At 49.9% G+C, this 17,570-nt stretch overlaps 1 protein-coding gene and 1 long non-coding RNA gene across 5 annotated transcripts in view; one reads left to right on the forward strand and one right to left on the reverse strand.

The window, feature by feature from the left end:
- The window catches only part of LOC139748751 (uncharacterized), a 269,145-nt gene that overhangs the window by 214,801 nt on the left and 36,774 nt on the right, over positions 1 to 17,570 (reverse strand). Inside the window, exon 2 of the long non-coding RNA XR_011712818.1 lies at positions 791 to 979. This is a non-coding gene — a long non-coding RNA (uncharacterized lncRNA). The remainder of the gene's footprint in view (positions 1 to 790; positions 980 to 17,570) is intronic.
- The window catches only part of LOC139748750 (cardioacceleratory peptide receptor-like), a 217,746-nt gene that overhangs the window by 182,633 nt on the left and 17,543 nt on the right, over positions 1 to 17,570 (forward strand). For all 4 annotated transcript variants that reach the window (XM_071662175.1, XM_071662174.1, XM_071662177.1 and 1 more), the window contains exons 4-9: positions 4,291 to 4,394; positions 7,839 to 7,932; positions 11,002 to 11,097; positions 13,708 to 13,890; positions 14,932 to 15,051; positions 16,643 to 16,823. In XM_071662175.1, coding sequence (XP_071518276.1) covers positions 4,291 to 4,394; positions 7,839 to 7,932; positions 11,002 to 11,097; positions 13,708 to 13,890; positions 14,932 to 15,051; positions 16,643 to 16,823 — 778 coding nt within the window. The remainder of the gene's footprint in view (positions 1 to 4,290; positions 4,395 to 7,838; positions 7,933 to 11,001; positions 11,098 to 13,707; positions 13,891 to 14,931; positions 15,052 to 16,642; positions 16,824 to 17,570) is intronic.

Raw genomic sequence — 17,570 nt, forward strand, 5'->3', positions numbered from 1 at the left:
TATTCACTTTAGGGAGCATAACTTAAAAGTTCATTTTAGGTAGCATAACTTAAAAGTTCACATTAGGTAGCATAACTTAAAATTTCATTTTAGGGAGCATAACTTAAAAGTTCACTTTAGGGAGCATAACTTAAAATTTCATTTTAGGGAGCATATCTTAAAAGTTCACTTTAGGGAACATATAGTGTTAAAAGTTCACTTAAGGGAGCATAACTTAAAAGTTCACTTAAGGGAGCATGACTTAAAAGTTCATTTTAGGGAGCATAACCTAAAAGTTCATTTTAGGTAGCATAACTGAAAAGTTCACTTTAGGGAGCATAACCTAAAAGTTCACTTTAGGTAGCATACCTTAAAAGTTCACTTTAGGGAGCATAACCTAAAAGTTCACTTTAGGGAGCATAACTTAAAAGTTCACTTTAGGGAGCATAACCTAAAAGTTCACTTTAGGGAGCATAACCTAAAAGTTCACTTTAGGGAGCATAACCTAAAAGTTCACTTTAGGGAGCATAACCTAAAAGTTCATTTTAGGGAGCATAACCTAAAAGTTCATTTTAGGGAGCATAACCTAAAAGTTCATTTTAGGGAGCATAACCTAAATGTTCATTTTAGGGAGCATAACCTAAAAGTTCACTTTAGGGAGCATAACCTAAAAGTTCATTTTAGGGAGCATAACTTAAAAGTTCATTTTAGGGAGCATAACCTAAAAGTTCATTTTAGGGACCATAACTTAAAAGTTCATTTTAGGGAGCATCCACTGGCTCCCTACACCTCCCTTAAAACATACACTTACCTGTGTAACTCAGTGGCCCACACAGGCGTCGTTTCTTAACGACAGCTCACATCCTCCGGGGCGGGTCGTCCAGCGATGGCCCTTACTTGGTGACAGGCCCACCGTGCGTGCGTATACGCGCCCCCCCTTAGCGTATGTCCCTATCGTCGACGTGTATATACGCCCCCCGCTGCTTACGTCCTTGTTGCCCTGTTGGAAATTGACGTCATGAATGCCCCTTGTTGACATGTAATTGGCTCGTTAGGCTTACAAGGGCAATGAGGGGGGGGGGGGGGCAAAAACCTCGTGTGCTAACAACACCGTAAGGTAACAATGCAAACTAGGGTAGATGGTAGTTCAAACGACCTAACTACTCGTTCAAACGAGCCACTAACGACCCATTCCCCCATCCCCTTCCTTCGTTAGTTTCCTTCGTTAATAGACTCATTTATCACATCCATAATTGATATATTTAAGCTCTTTAATTATTAATTTCTTGGCTGTACCACTGGAGTTAGGGGTGTCAACAGTGGGAGAGTGACCGTGTTTATCTTGCCATGTACCACTGGAGTTAGTGGTGTCAGCAGTGGGAGTGTGACCGTGTTTATCTTGCCATGTACCACTGGAGTTAGTGGTGTCAGCAGTGGGAGAGTGACCGTGTTTATCTTGCCATGTACCACTGGAGTTAGTGGTGTCAGCAGTGGGAGAGTGACCGTGTTTATCTTGGTTGTACCACTGGAGTTAGTGGTGTCAGCAGTGGGAGTGTGACAGGTGTTTATCTTGGCTGTACCACTGGAGTTAGTGGTGTCAGCAGTGGGAGAGTGACCGCGTTTATCTTGGTTGTACCACTGGAGTTAGTGGTGTCAGCAGTGGGAGAGTGACCGTGTTTATCTTGGTTGTACCACTGGAGTTAGTGGTGTCAGCAGTGGGAGTGTGACAGGTGTTTATCTTGGCTGTACCACTGGAGTTAGTGGTGTCAGCAGTGGGAGAGTGACCGTGTTTATCTTGGTTGTACCACTGGAGTTAGTGGTGTCAGCAGTGGGAGTGTGACAGGTGTTTATCTTGCCATGTACCACTGGAGTTAGTGGTGTCAGCAGTGGGAGTGTGACCGTGTTTATCTTGCCATGTACCACTGGAGTTAGTGGTGTCAGCAGTGGGAGTGTGACAGGTGTTTATCTTGCCATGTACCACTGGAGTTAGTGGTGTCAGCAGTGGGAGTGTGACCGTGTTTATCTTGCCATGTACCACTGGAGTTAGTGGTGTCAGCAGTGGGAGAGTGACCGTGTTTATCTTGCCATGTACCACTGGAGTTAGTGGTGTCAGCAGTGGGAGAGTGACCGTGTTTATCTTGCCATGTACCACTGGAGTTAGTGGTGTCAGCAGTGGGAGTGTGACAGGTGTTTATCTTGTCATGTACCACTGGAGTTAGTGGTGTCAGCAGTGGGAGAGTAACCGTGTTTATCTTGCCATGTACCACTGGAGTTAGTGGTGTCAGCAGTGGGAGAGTGACCGTGTTTATCTTGCCATGTACCACTGGAGTTAGTGGTGTCAGCAGTGGGAGTGTGACAGGTGTTTACCTTGCCATGTACCACTGGAGTTAGTGGTGTCAGCAGTGGGAGTGTGACCGTGTTTATCTTGCCATGTACCACTGGAGTTAGTGGTGTCAGCAGTGGGAGAGTGACCGTGTTTATCTTGCCATGTACCACTGGAGTTAGTGGTGTCAGCAGTGGGTGAGTGACCGTGTTTATCTTGCCATGTACCACTGGAGTTAGTGGTGTCAGCAGTGGGAGAGTGACCGTGTTTATCTTGGTTGTACCACTGGAGTTAGTGGTGTCAGCAGTGGGAGAGTGACCGTGTTTATCTTGGTTGTACCACTGGAGTTAGTGGTGTCAGCAGTGGGAGAGTGACCGTGTTTATCTTGGCTGTACCACTGGAGTTAGTGGTGTTAGCAGTGGGAGAGTGACCGTGTTTATCTTGGCTGTACCACTGGAGTTAGTGGTGTCAGCAGTGGGAGAGTGACCGTGTTTATCTTGGCTGTACCACTGGAGTTAGTGGTGTCAGCAGTGGGAGTGTGACCGTGTTTATCTTGCCATGTACCACTGGAGTTAGTGGTGTCAGCAGTGGGAGAGTGACCGTGTTTACCTTGCCATGTACCACTGGAGTTAGTGGTGTCAGCAGTGGGAGTGTGACCGTGTTTATCTTGGCTGTACCACTGGAGTTAGTGGTGTCAGCAGTGGGAGTGTGACCGTGTTTATCTTGGCTGTACCACTGGAGTTAGTGGTGTCAGCAGTGGGAGTGTGACCGTGTTTATCTTGCCATGTACCACTGGAGTTAGTGGTGTCAGCAGTGGGAGAGTGACCGTGTTTATCTTGCCATGTACCACTGGAGTTAGTGGTGTCAGCAGTGGGAGTGTGACCGTGTTTATCTTGCCATGTACCACTGGAGTTAGTGGTGTCAGCAGTGGGAGAGTGACCGTGTTTATCTTGCCATGTACCACTAGAGTTAGTGGTGTCAGCAGTGGGAGAGTGACCGTGTTTATCTTGCCATGTACCACTGGAGTTAGTGGTGTCAGCAATGGGAGAGTGACCGTGTTTATCTTGCCATGTACCACTGGAGTTAGTGGTGTCAGCAGTGGGAGAGTGACCGTGTTTATCTTGCCATGTACCACTGGAGTTAGTGGTGTCAGCAGTGGGAGAGTGACCGTGTTTATCTTGCCATGTACCACTGGAGTTAGTGGTGTCAGCAGTGGGAGAGTGACCGTGTTTATCTTGCCATGTACCACTGAAGTTAGTGGTGTCAGCAGTGGGAGAGTGACCGTGTTTATCTTGCCATGTACCACTGGATTTAGTGGTGTCAGCAGTGGGAGAGTGACCGTGTTTATCTTGGCTGTACCACTGGAGTTAGTGGTGTCAGCAGTGGGAGAGTGACCGTGTTTATCTTGCCATGTACCACTGGAGTTAGTGGTGTCAGCAGTGGGAGAGTGACCGTGTTTATCTTGCCATGTACCACTGGAGTTAGTGGTGTCAGCAGTGGGAGAGTGACCGTGTTTATCTTGCCATGTACCACTGGAGTTAGTGGTGTCAGCAGTGGGAGAGTGACCGTGTTTATCTTGCCATGTACCACTGGAGTTAGTGGTGTCAGCAGTGGGAGAGTGACCGTGTTTATCTTGGCTGTACCACTGGAGTTAGTGGTGTCAGCAGTGGGAGAGTGACCGTGTTTATCTTGCCATGTACCACTGGAGTTAGTGGTGTCAGCAGTGGGAGTGTGACCGTGTTTATCTTGCCATGTACCACTGGAGTTAGTGGTGTCAGCAGTGGGAGAGTGACCGTGTTTATCTTGCCATGTACCACTGGAGTTAGTGGTGTCAGCAGTGGGAGAGTGACCGTGTTTATCTTGCCATGTACCACTGGAGTTAGTGGTGTCAGCAGTGGGAGAGTGACCGTGTTTATCTTGCCATGTACCACTGGAGTTAGTGGTGTCAGCAGTGGGAGAGTGACCGTGTTTATCTTGCCATGTTACAGATTTGTCAGTGGGCGTCATCAGCGTGTTGACAGACATAGTGTGGAAGAGCACAGTGTCATGGTACGCAGGCAACGTCGGCTGCAAGATAATACGCTTCGCTCAGGTCTGTGCCACACTCACACACACACCACCTCTGTGCCACACACACACACACACACCACCCCTGTGCCACACTCACACACACACCACCCCCTCTGTGCCACACACACACACACCACCCCCTCTGTGCCACACTCACACACACACCACCTCTGTGCCACACACACACACACACACACACACACACACACACACACACACACACACACACACCACCTCTGTGCCACACACACACACACACACACACACCACCTCTGTGCCACACTCACACACACCACACCCTCTGTGCCACACTCACATACACACACACCCTCTGTGCCACACTCACACCACCTCTGTGCCACACTCACACACACATACCACCTCTGTGCCACACTCACACACACACATACCACCTCTGTGCCACACTCACATACGCACACCACCTCTGTGCCACACTCACACACACACACCACCCCCTCTGTGCCACACACACACACACACACACACACACCACCTCTGTGCCACACTCACACACCACCCCCTCTGTGCCACACTCACACACACACACCACCCCCTCTGTGCCACACACACACACACACACCACCTCTATGCCACACACACACATACGCACACACACCACCTCTGTGCCACACTCACACACACACACACACACACACACACACACAGACCACCTCTGTACCACACACACACACACACACACACACACACACACCACCCCCTCTGTGCCACACACACACACACACATACCACCTCTGTGCCACACACACACACCACCCCCTCTGTGCCACACACACACACCACCCCCTCTGTACCACACACACACACACACCACCCCCTCTGTGCCACACCTAATCTCATACATAACATACAAGACATTTGTTTTTTTGCCCTCTTTATCTAACATATACAAATCTAATTTCAAAATCAGAAGCAATTCTTTCAAATCTGGCTTCAAAGTTCTTTTTGTGTGTGTGTTTGTGTTTTCAAAGACATTTTGATCCTTCAAAAATTTTTCTATTTCCTTAGCAAGATATTTTTTTCTGTGTGTTCTTCTCCAGTGTCTTGGGGGTAAATAGATATTCTTTTCCCCAGTGGCCTTTTCCCCAGTGTCCTTTTCCCCCGTGGCCTTTTCTCCAGTGGCCTTTTCCTCCGTGGCCTGCTCTCCAGAGGCCTTTTCCAGTGTCCTTTTCCCCAGTGGCCTTTTTCTCCAGTGGCCTTCTCTCCAGTGGCCTTTTCCCCCGTGGCCTTCTCTCCAGTGGCCTTTTCTCCAGTGGCCTTTTCTCCAGTGGCCTTCTCCCCAGTGTCCATTTCCCCCGTGACCTTCTCTCCAGTGTCCTTTTCCCCAGTGGCCTTTTCCCCAGTGGCCTGCTCTCCAGAGGCCTTTTCCACAGTGTCCTTTTCCCTAGTGACCTTTTCTCCAGTGGCCTTTTCCCTAGTAGCCTTCTCTCCAGTGGCCTTTTCCCCAGTGGCCTTTCCCCAATGGCCTTTTCCCTAGTAGCCTTCTCTCCAGTGGCCTTTTCCCCAGTGGCCTTTTCCCCAGTGGCCTTTTCCCCAGTGGCCTTTCTCCAGTGGCCTTCCTTGTTAGTCAGGATGCGTCCAAGTTGTGTGTGTGAGTGTGTGTGTGTGAGTGTGTGTGTGTCTGTGTGTCTGTGTGTGTGTGTGTGTGTGTGTCTGTGTGTGTCTGTGTGTGTCTGTGTCTCAAGTGCTACAGAATGTACCACAGTTTCCTTCGTTAACAAGTTACTATGCCACACCAGCACTTTATCTGTATCATATCCTGTATAGTCGACCTTGCCTCACCATTTCTTATCTTCTTATCAAACTCGTTTCTTATCTTATCTTATCCCCGTTTCTTATCTTCTTATCAAACTCGTTTCTTATCTTATCTTATCTTCGTTCCTTCTCTTATCAAACTCGTTTCTTATCTTATCTTCGTTTCTTCTTATCAAACTCGTTTCTTATCTTATCTTCGTTTCTTCTTATCAAACTCGTTTCTTATCTTATCTTCGTTCCTTCTCTTCTTATCAGACTCGTTTCTTATCTTATCTTCGTTTCTTCTTATCAAACACGTTTCTTATCTTATCTTCGTTCCTTCTCTTCTTATCAAACTCGTTTCTTATCTTATCTTCGTTTCTTCTTATCAAACTCGTTTCTTATCTTATCTTCGTTTCTTCTTATCAAACTCGTTTCTTATCTTATCTTATCTTCGTTCCTTCTCTTCTTATCAAACTCGTTTCTTATCTTATCTTCGTTTCTTCTTATCAAACTCCTTTCTTATCTTGTCTTCGTTTCTTCTTATCAAACTCGTTTCTTATCTTATCTTATCTTCGTTTCTTCTTATCAAACTCGTTTCTTATCTTATCTTCGTTCCTTCTCTTCTTATCAAACTCGTTTCTTATCTTATCTTCGTTTCTTCTTATCAAACTCGTTTCTTATCTTCGTTCCTTCTCTTCTTATCAAACTCGTTTCTTATCTTATCTTATCTTCGTTTCTTTTTATCAAACTCGTTTCTTATCTTATCTTCGTTCCTTCTCTTCTTATCAAACTCGTTTCTTATCTTATCTTCGTTTCTTCTTATCAAACTCGTTTCTTATCTTATCATTTGTTATCTTATCGTTTCTTATCTTATCTTTGCTCCTTATTTTATCATTTGTTATCTTCTTATCGTTTCTTATCTTATCATTGCTTCTTATCTTATCATTTCTTATCACCGTTTCTTATCAAATTCGTTTCTTATCTTCTTATCTAACTAGTTTCTTATCTTATCAAAGTCTTTATGTTGCGATAGGCTAAACAGGAGAATGGAAGAGAGGAAGCCGATGTGGGGATTGAGAATGGCTTGTGGGGGTTCCCTGCTGGAGAGAGAGAGAGAGAGAGAGAGAGAGAGAGAGAGAGAGAGAGAGAGAGAGAGAGAGAGAGAGAGAGAGAGGTTGTAAGGTAGTGTTGGAGAAAGGGGGGGAGGGGGCACAATGTCTGCTTGTGTTGGAGAAAAGGAGAATGACAGATATTGTTGGAGATATATTCGATTTTCCCCCCTTCCCCTTTCAAAATCAAACCCTCATCCCATTTTCTTCAAGATAAACCCCCATCCCATTTTCTTCAAGATAAACCCCCATCCCATTTTCTTCAAGATAAACACTCATCCCATTTTCTTCAAGATAAACCCTCATCCCATTTTCTCTGAGATACCCCCACCCCCATGCGCCAACTTTCAGTTTTTTGTGAAACTGCCTCAACCCTCATCCCATTTTCTTAAAGGCCTATCCTCCTCCCATTTTCTCTCGATTTAAACACCCCCTCTTCCCCCCCCTCCCTCCTCCCAAGCCCACACGCCTCCAATTCTTCAGTTTTTCCCCTGTGAGACAGCCTCCCACCCGCAAGACCCCATTTTCTTCCAAGGCTCTCAACCCTCATCCCGTTTTCTTTCTCTCCGGCCAATCATCAGGTGGTGGTGACGTATTCTTCCACGTACGTCTTGGTGGCCCTGAGCATTGATCGCTACGACGCCATTACCCACCCAATGAACTTCTCCGGCAGCTGTAAGTAACCCGTTACTCACACACACACACACACACACACACACACACACACACCCACACACACACACACACACACACACCAGGGGCCGTATGCAGACAAATTCTTAGATTTCTGCTTACTTTTATGCTTAGCTGAGCAAGTGACTTAAGTGCCACACAAAAAAGGACTTAAGCACGATGCTTAGCAAAACTTAAGCATAAGATTTAAGAAGTATGAAATGCAGTTTGGGTCAAGATATTTGTCGTCTGCTAAGCAAATACTTAAGCGTAGGGCAGCTTTCAGAAACATGCTTAGCAAAATTCTTAAAGTTAAGTCAAATTCTTTGGGGTTAAGCATACTTAAGCATTCTAAGAAGTTTTCTGCATACAACCCCTGGTACTTAAATCACTTAAGGTCTGTTAAGTAAAGTTTTGGATCGTAAGTTACAAGTGTTGATATTTGATTGCTTTGTGAACTAGTGATTAGTTCAGTGGCCCAACTTGGTGATGGTATATTCTCCCCAACCCATACCTCACTCTCCCCACCCATACCTTACTCTCCCCACCCATACCTCACTCTCCCTACCCATACCTCACCTACCCATACTTCACTCTCCCCACCCATACCTCACTCTCCCCACCTATACCTCACTCTCCCCACCCATACCTCACTCTCCCCACCCATACCTCACTCTCCCCACCCATACCTCACTCTCCCCACCCATACCTCACTCTCCCAACCCATACCTCACTCTCCCAACCCATACCTCACTCTCCCAAGCCATACCTCACTCTCCCCACCCATACCTCACTCTCCCCACCCATACCTCACTCTCCCGTCCATACCTCACTCTCCCCACCCATACCTCACTCTCCCCACCCATACTTCACTCTCCCCACCCATACCTCACTCTCCCCACCCATACCTCACTCTCCCTACCCATACCTCACTCTCCCTACCCATACCTCACTCTCCCCACCCATACCTCACTCTCCCCACCCATACCTTACTCTCCACACCCATACCTCACTCTCCCCACCCATATCTCACTCTCCCCACCCATACCTCACTCTCCCCACCCATACCTCACTCTCCCAACCCATACCTCACTCTCCCCACCCATACCTCACTCTCCCCACCCATACCTTACTCTCCCCACCCATACCTCACTCTCCCTACCCATACCTCACTCTCCCAACCCATACCTTACTCTCCCAACCCATACCTTACTCTCCACACCCATACCTCACTCTCCCCACCCATACCTCACTCTCCCCACCCATACCTCACTCTCCCCACCCATACCTCACTCTCCCCACCCATACCTCACTCTCCCCACCCATACCTCACTCTCCCCACCCATACTTCACTCTCCCCACCCATACCTCACTCTCCCCACCCATACCTCACTCTCCCCACCCATACCTCACTCTCCCCACCCATACCTCACTCTCCCCACCCATACCTCACTCTCCCCACCCATACCTCACTCTCCCCACCCATACCTTTCTCTCCCCACCCATACCTCACTCTCCCAACCCATACCTTACTCTCCCAACCCATACCTTACTCTCCACACCCATACCTCACTCTCCCCACCCATATCTCACTCTCCCCACCCATACCTCACTCTCCCCACCCATACCTCACTCTCCCAACCCATACCTCACTCTCCCAACCCATACCTCACTCTCCCCACCCATACCTCACTCTCCCCACCCATACCTTACTCTCCCCACCCATACCTCACTCTCCCTACCCATACCTCACTCTCCCAACCCATACCTTACTCTCCCAACCCATACCTTACTCTCCACACCCATACCTCACTCTCCCCACCCATACCTCACTCTCCTCACCCATACCTCACTCTCCCCACCCATACCTCACTCTCCCCACCCATACCTCACTCTCCCCACCCATACCTCACTCTCCCCACCCATACTTCACTCTCCCCACCCATACCTCACTCTCCCCACCCATACCTCACTCTCCCCACCCATACCTCACTCTCCCCACCCATACCTCACTCTCCCCACCCATACCTCACTCTCCCAACCCATACCTCACTCTCCCAACCCATACCTCACTCTCCCAACCCATACTTCACTCTCCCCACCCATACCTTACTCTCCCAACCCATACCTTACTCTCCCAACCCCTCACCCGCCACCTTCTCCCTCCCTCTCACCTCACCTCTCACCCGCCACTCTCCCCTCACCCGCCTTACTCCCCACTTCTCACCCGCCACTCTCCCTTCACCTCTCACCCGCTACTCTACCCCACCTCTCACCCGCCTTACTCCCCTTACCTCTCACCCACCACTATACCCCTCACCTCTCACCCGCCACTCTCCCCCCTCACCTCTCACCCGCCACTCTCCCCTCACCCGCCTTACTCCCCACTTCTCACCCGCCACTCTCCCTTCACCTCTCACCCGCTACTCTACCCCACCTCTCACCCGCCTTACTCCCTCACCTCTCACCCACCACTCTCCCCCTCACCTCTCACCCGCTACTCTCTCCCCTCACCTCTCACCCGCCACTCTCCCCCCTCACCTCTCACCCGCCACTCTACCCCCTCACCTCTCACCCGCCACTCTACCCCCTCACCTCTCACCCGCCACTCTCCCCCACCTCTCACCCGCCACTCTCCCCTCACCCGCCTTACTCCCCACTTCTCACCCGCCACTCTCCCTTCACCTCTCACCCGCTACTCTACCCCACCTCTCACCCGCCTTACTCCCCTCACCTCTCACCCACCACTCTCCCCCTCACCTCTCACCCGCTACTCTCTCCCCTCACCTCTCACCCGCCACTCTCCCCCCTCACCTCTCACCCGCCACTCTCCCCCTCACCTCTCACCCGCTACTCTACCCCACCTCTCACCCGCCTTACTCCCCTCACCTCTCACCCGCCACTCTCCCCCCTCACCTCTCACCCGCCACTCTACCCTCACCTCTCACCCGCCACTCTCCCCCTCACCTCTCACCCGCCACTCTCCCCCCTCACCTCTCACCCGCCACTCTACCCTCACCTCTCACCCGCCACTCTCCCCCCTCACCTCTCACCCGCCACTCTCCCCCACAGGGCGTAGAGCCAGAAGACTTGTGTTGGTGGCTTGGCTGCTGTCCGCCATCTTGGCGTCACCCAGTTTGATCTTCTTCCGGGAAACGTCCATAGACGGTAGGTCACCTTCACCTTGTTCACCTTCACCTTGTTCACCTTCACCATGTTCCCTCACCTTCACCTTGGACACACCTTCATCTGCCATACCTTCATCTTGTGTCACGCTCCACCTCCCGACCTGCCTCACTTGGGTCATATTCACTCACCTTCACCATAAAGTAACCTTCACTCACCTTCACCATAAAGTTACCTTCGCTCACCATCAATGTCACCTTCACTCACCTTCGTCAATGTCACCTTCACCTTCACTCACCTTCACGTCATTCACCTTCACGTCACATTCACCATAAAGTTACCTTCACGTCACCTTCACCATAATGTCACATTCACCTTCACTCACCATCATAATGTCACATTCACTTTCACTCACCTTCATAATGTCACATTCACCTTCACTCACCATCATAATGTCACATTCACCTTCACTCACCATCATAATGTCACATTCACCTTCACTCACCATCATAATGTCACATTCACCTTCACTCACCATCATAATGTCACATTCACCTTCACTCACCTTCACCATAATGTCACATTCACCTTCACTCACCTTCATAATGTCACATTCACCTTCACTCACCATCATAATGTCACATTCACCTTCACTCACCTTCACCATAATGTCACATTCACCTTCACTCACCATCATAATGTCACATTCACTTTCATTCACCTTCATAATGTCACATTCACCTTCACTCACCTTCACCATAATGTCACATTCACCTTCACTCACCATCATAATGTCACATTCACTTTCACTCACCATCATAATGTCACATTCACCTTCACTCACCTTCACCATAATGTCACATTCACCTTCACTCACCTTCATAATAATGTCACATTCACCTTCACTCACCATCATAATGTCACATTTACCTTCACGTCACCTTCATCATAATGTCACATTCACCTTCACTCACCTTCATAATGTCACATTCACTTTCACTCACCATCATAATGTCACATTCACCTTCACTCACCATCATAATGTCACATTCACCTTCACTCACCTTCACCATAATGTCACATTCACCTTCACTCACCATCATAATGTCACATTCACCTTCACTCACCATCATAATGTCACATTCACCTTCACTCACCCTCACCATAATGTCACATTCACCTTCACTCACCATCATAATGTCACATTCACCATCACTCACATTCATAATGTCACATTCACCTTCACTCACCTTCATAATGTCACATTCACCTTCACTCACCTTCACCATAATGTCACATTTACCTTCACTCACCTTCATAATGTCACATTCACCTTCACTCACCTTCATCATAATGTCACATTCACCTTCACTTACCTTCACCATAATGTCACATTCACCTTCACTCACCTTGACCATAATGTCACATTCACCTTCACTCACCATGATAATGTCACATTCACCTTCACGTCACCTTCGCCATAATGTCACATTCACCTTCACTCACCTTCACGTCATATTCACCTTCACTCAACATCATAATGTCACATTCACCTTCACGTCACCATCATAATGTCACATTCACCACGTCACCTTCACCATAATGTCACATTCACCTTCACTCACCTTCACGTCATATTCACCTTCACTCACCATCATAATATCACATTCACCTTCACGTCACCTTCACCATAATGTCACATTCACCTTCACGTCACCATCATAATGTCACATTCACCTTCACGTCACCTTCACCATAATGTCACATTCACCTTCACTCACCTTCACGTCATTAACCTTCACTCACCATCATAATGTCACATTCACCTTCACGTCACCTTCACCATAATGTCACATTCACCTTCACTCACCATCATAATGTCACATTCACCTTCACGTCACTTTCACCATAATGTCACATACACCTTCACGTCACCATCATAATGTCACATTCACCTTCACGTCACCTTCACCATAATGTCACATTCACCTTCACGTCACCTTCACCATAATGAGGTATGATATGTTGCTTGAATTTGAGACTCCCCTCTCCCCAGAACCACCCTATCTCCCCTCACACAGCGTCCTCTCCCCTCCAGACTCCCTCCCATCTCCCCAGAACCACCCCTTCTCCCCCTCTTAGTACTCTCACCCCCTGTAAGTACCTCACCTCCCCTCACACAGTCCTCTCCCCCCTCTAAACACCCTCCCCTCTCTCCAGAACCACCCTATCTCCCCTCACACAGCGTCCTCTCCCCTCCAGACTCCCTCCCATCTCCCCAGAACCACCCCTTCTCCCCCTCTTAGTACTCTCACCCCTTGTAAGTACCTCACCTCCCCTCACACAGTCCTCTCCCCCCTCTAAACACCCTTCCATCTCCCCAGAACCACCCTATATATCTCCCCTCACACAGTCCACTCCCCCCTCTAAACACCCTCCCATCTCCCCAGAACCACCCTATCTCCCCTCACACAGTCCTCTCCCCCCTCTAAACACCCTCCCATCTCCCCAGAACCACCCTATCTCCCCTCACACAGTCCTCTCCCCCTCTAAACACCCTCCCATCTCCCCAGAACCACCCTATATATCTCCCTCCCTCCCTTTCCCATCATCTCTCACGCACCATCTGGTCTGCGCTCCTCTCCGTTGCAGGGGTGATCCAGTGCTGGATCGACTTCGAGCCATGGCAATGGAAGGTGTACATGACTCTTGTGGCTCTCACTGTGTTCGTCTTCCCGACCGTCATCATAACTGCTTGTTACGCCATCATAGTCTACACCATCTGGTCCAAGAGCAAGATTATGACCCTTAGTAGCAAGACTTTCGGGGCCAAGAGTGAGTCTCTCTCTCTCTCTCTCTCTCTCTCTCTCTCTCTCTCTGGTCGTCGTCCTCCTCCCGTCCTAGTTAACTGTCGTGTTGGTCGTCCTCCTCTCGTCCTAGTTAACTGTCGTGCTGGTCGTCCTCCTCCCGTCCTAGTTAACTGTCGTGCTGGTCCTCCTCCTCCCGTCCTAGTTAACTGTCGTGCTGGTCGTCCTCCTCCTCCTCCCGTCCTAGTTAACTGTCGTGCTGGTCGTCCTCCTCCCGTCCTAGTTAACTGTCGTGCTGGTCGTCGTCCTCCTCCTCCCGTCCTAGTTAACTGTCGTGCTGGTCGTCCTCCTCCCGTCCTAGTTAACTGTCGTGCTGGTCGTCCTCCTCCTCCCGTCCTAGTTAACTGTCGTGCTGGTCGTCCTCCTCCTCCTCCCGTCCTAGTTAACTGTCGTGCTGGTCCTCCTCCTCCTCCTCCCGTCCTAGTTAACTGTCGTGCTGGTCGTCCTCCTCCTCCTCCCGTCCTAGTTAACTATCGTGCTGGTCCTCCTCCTCCTCCTCCCGTCCTAGTTAACTGTCGTGCTGGTCGTCCTCCTCCTCCTCCCGTCCTAGTTAACTGTCGTGCTGGTCGTCGTCCTCCTCCTCCCGTCCTAGTTAACTGTCGTGCTGGTCGTCCTCCTCCCGTCCTAGTTAACTGTCGTGCTGGTCGTCCTCCTCCTCCCGTCCTAGTTAACTGTCGTGCTGGTCGTCGTCCTCCTCCTCCCGTCCTAGTTAACTGTCGTGCTGGTCGTCCTCCTCCTCCTCCCGTCCTAGTTAACTGTCGTGTTGGTCGTCCTCCTCCTCCCGTCCTAGTTAACTGTCGTGCTGGTCGTCCTCCTCCCGTCCTAGTTAACTGTCGTGCTGGTCGTCCTCCTCCCGTCCTAGTTAACTGTCGTGCTGGTCGTCCTCCTCCTCCTCCCGTCCTAGTTAACTGTCGTGCTGGTCGTCCTCCTCCTCCTCCCGTCCTAGTTAACTGTCGTGCTGGTCGTCCTCCTCCCGTCCTAGTTAACTGTCGTGCTGGTCGTCCCACAGATGGCGAGAAGAGAGGTGGTGGGACGACCCACGAGGACGACTCCCGTCGTGCCAGTTCGCGGGGACTCATCCCGAAGGCCAAGATCAAGACAGTCAAGATGACCTTCGTGATTGTCTTCGGTAAGTCCCCGTCCTCCTGATTGTCTTCGGTAAGTCCCCGTCCTCCTGATTGTCTTCGGTAAGTCCCCATCCTCCTGATTGTCTTCGGTAAGTCCCCGTCCTCCTGATTGTCTTCGGTAAGTCCCCGTCCTCCTGATTGGCTTCGGTAAGTCCCCGTCTTCCTGATTGTCTTCGGTAAGTCCCCGTCCTCCTGATTGTCTTCGGTAAGTCCCCATCCTCCTGATTGTCTTCGGTAAGTCCCCGTCCTCCTGATTGGCTTCGGTAAGTCCCCGTCTTCCTGATTGTCTTCGGTAAGTCCCCGTCCTCCTGATTGGCTTCGGTAAGTCCCCGTCTTCCTGATTGTCTTCGGTAAGTCCCCGTCCTCTTGAGTGTCTTCGGTAAGTTCAACCCCAGTTAAGATGCCTCTTGTAAGTTCAGACTGTAAAGGATTGCTTCTAGGAAGTTCAGAAGGTAGATGGTTGCCTCCGTTGAGTTCAAAAAGATTCCATGAAGTTCAGACGGTAGATGGTTGCCTCCGTTGAGTTCAAAAAGATTCCATGAAGTTCAGAAGGTAGATGGTTGCCTCCGTTGAGTTCAAAACGACCCCATGAAGTTCAGAAGGTAGATGGTGGCCTCCGTTGAGTTCAAAAAGACCCCATGAAGTTCAGAAGGTAGGTGGTTGCCTCCGTTGAGTTCAAAAAGACTCCATGAAGTTCAGAAGGTAGGTGGTTGCCTCTGTTGAGTTCAAAAAGACCCCATGAAGTTCAGAAGGTAGGTGGTTGCCTCCGTTGAGTTCAAAAGACCCATGAAGTTCAGAAGGTAGGTGGTTGCCTCCGTTGAGTTCAAAAAGACTCCATGAAGTTCAGACGGTAGATGGTTGCCTCCGTTGAGTTCAAAAAGATTCCATGAAGTTCAGAAGGTAGGTGGTTGCCTCCGTTGAGTTCAAAAAGACTCCATGAAGTTCAGACGGTAGATGGTTGCCTCCGTTGAGTTCAAAAAGATTCCATGAAGTTCAGAAGGTAGGTGGTTGCCTCCGTTGAGTTCAAAAAGATTCCATGACGTTCAGAAGGTAGATGGTGGCCTCCGTTGAGTTCAAAAAGACCCCATGAAGTTCAGAAGGTAGGTGCTTGCCTCCGTTGAGTTCAAGAAGACTCCATGACGTTCAGAAGGTAGATAGTCACCTCCGTTGAGTTCAAAAAGACCCCATGAAGTTCAGAAGGTAGATGGTGGCCTCCGTTGAGTTCAAAAAGACTCCAAGTTCAAGAAGAAGGCAAGTGGTTGACTCCAAGTTGAGAATGGGTCCTCTTAAAAACCCACTTCACAACAGCTAAATACTTTCCCCCCAAGTTCAAACTTGACTATTAACAACACAAGTTGAACTCTACCATATGTATACTTAAATACGAACTTTAAAAACGCACGAATGAACTTAAGTGTAATTTAGACTTTAGAAGTGTTTTGTGTGTGTGACTTCAGAGGTGAAGGAGGCGAAAAGTAGGAGGGCACATTACATGGCTAATCACACAGATGCCCTTCTTATTCTGGTCGTCGCTGGTCGCTGGTCGTGCGTCGCTGGTCGTGCGTCGCTGGTCGTGCGTCGCTGGTCGTGCAGTGTTCGTGTTGTGCTGGTCGCCCTACATCGTCTTCGACCTGCTACAGGTGTACGGCTACATCCCACAGACGCTCACGAACGTTGCAGTGGCTACCTTCATCCAGTCCCTGGCCCCACTCAACTCGGCCGCCAACCCCATCATCTACTGCCTCTTCTCCACGCACATCTGTCGCAACTTGAGGTACGTCCCGACGTATAAGACATGATCCCCCCACGTCCGTCCGTCCGTCCGTCCGTCCGTCCGTGACAGGGGGACGTAACTGTCCGTCTTACATCCCCTCCCCTCACACACCCCGTCCGTGGCTACGACACATCTGTCGCAACTTGAGGTACGTCTCGACGTATAACGCATGACCCCCCCACGTCCGTCCGTCCGTCCGTCCGTGACAGGTGTACGTAACTATCCGTCTTCCATCCCCTCCCCTCCCACAACCCCGTCCGTGGCTACGACACATCTGTCGCAACTTGAGATACGTCTCGACGTATAACGCATGACCCCCCCACGTCCGTCCGTCCGTCCGTCCGTGGCAGGGGGACGTACCTGTCCGTCTTCCATCCCCTCCCCTCCCACAACCCCGTCCGTGGCTACGACACATCTGTCGCAACTTGAGGTACGTCCCGACGTATAACACACGACCCCCACGTCCGTCCGTCCGTCCGTCCGTGGCAGGGGGACGTACCTGTCCGTCTTCCACCCCCTCCCCTCCTACAACCCCGTCCGTACGTGTCGCAAGAGGCGACTAAAAGGGGAGGGAGCGGGGGGGAGGACTGGAAATCCTCACCCCTCTCGTTTTTACTTTTCCAAAAGAGGGAATAGAGAAGGGGGCCAAGTGAGGATATTCCCTCAAAGGCTCAGTCCTCTGTTCTTAACGCTACCTCACTCACGTGGGAAATGGCGAACAGTATATAAAAAAAAATGATTACATTG

This window comes from Panulirus ornatus, chromosome 5, assembly GCF_036320965.1.
Source record: "Panulirus ornatus isolate Po-2019 chromosome 5, ASM3632096v1, whole genome shotgun sequence".
Taxonomy (NCBI): Eukaryota; Metazoa; Arthropoda; class Malacostraca; order Decapoda; family Palinuridae; genus Panulirus; species Panulirus ornatus.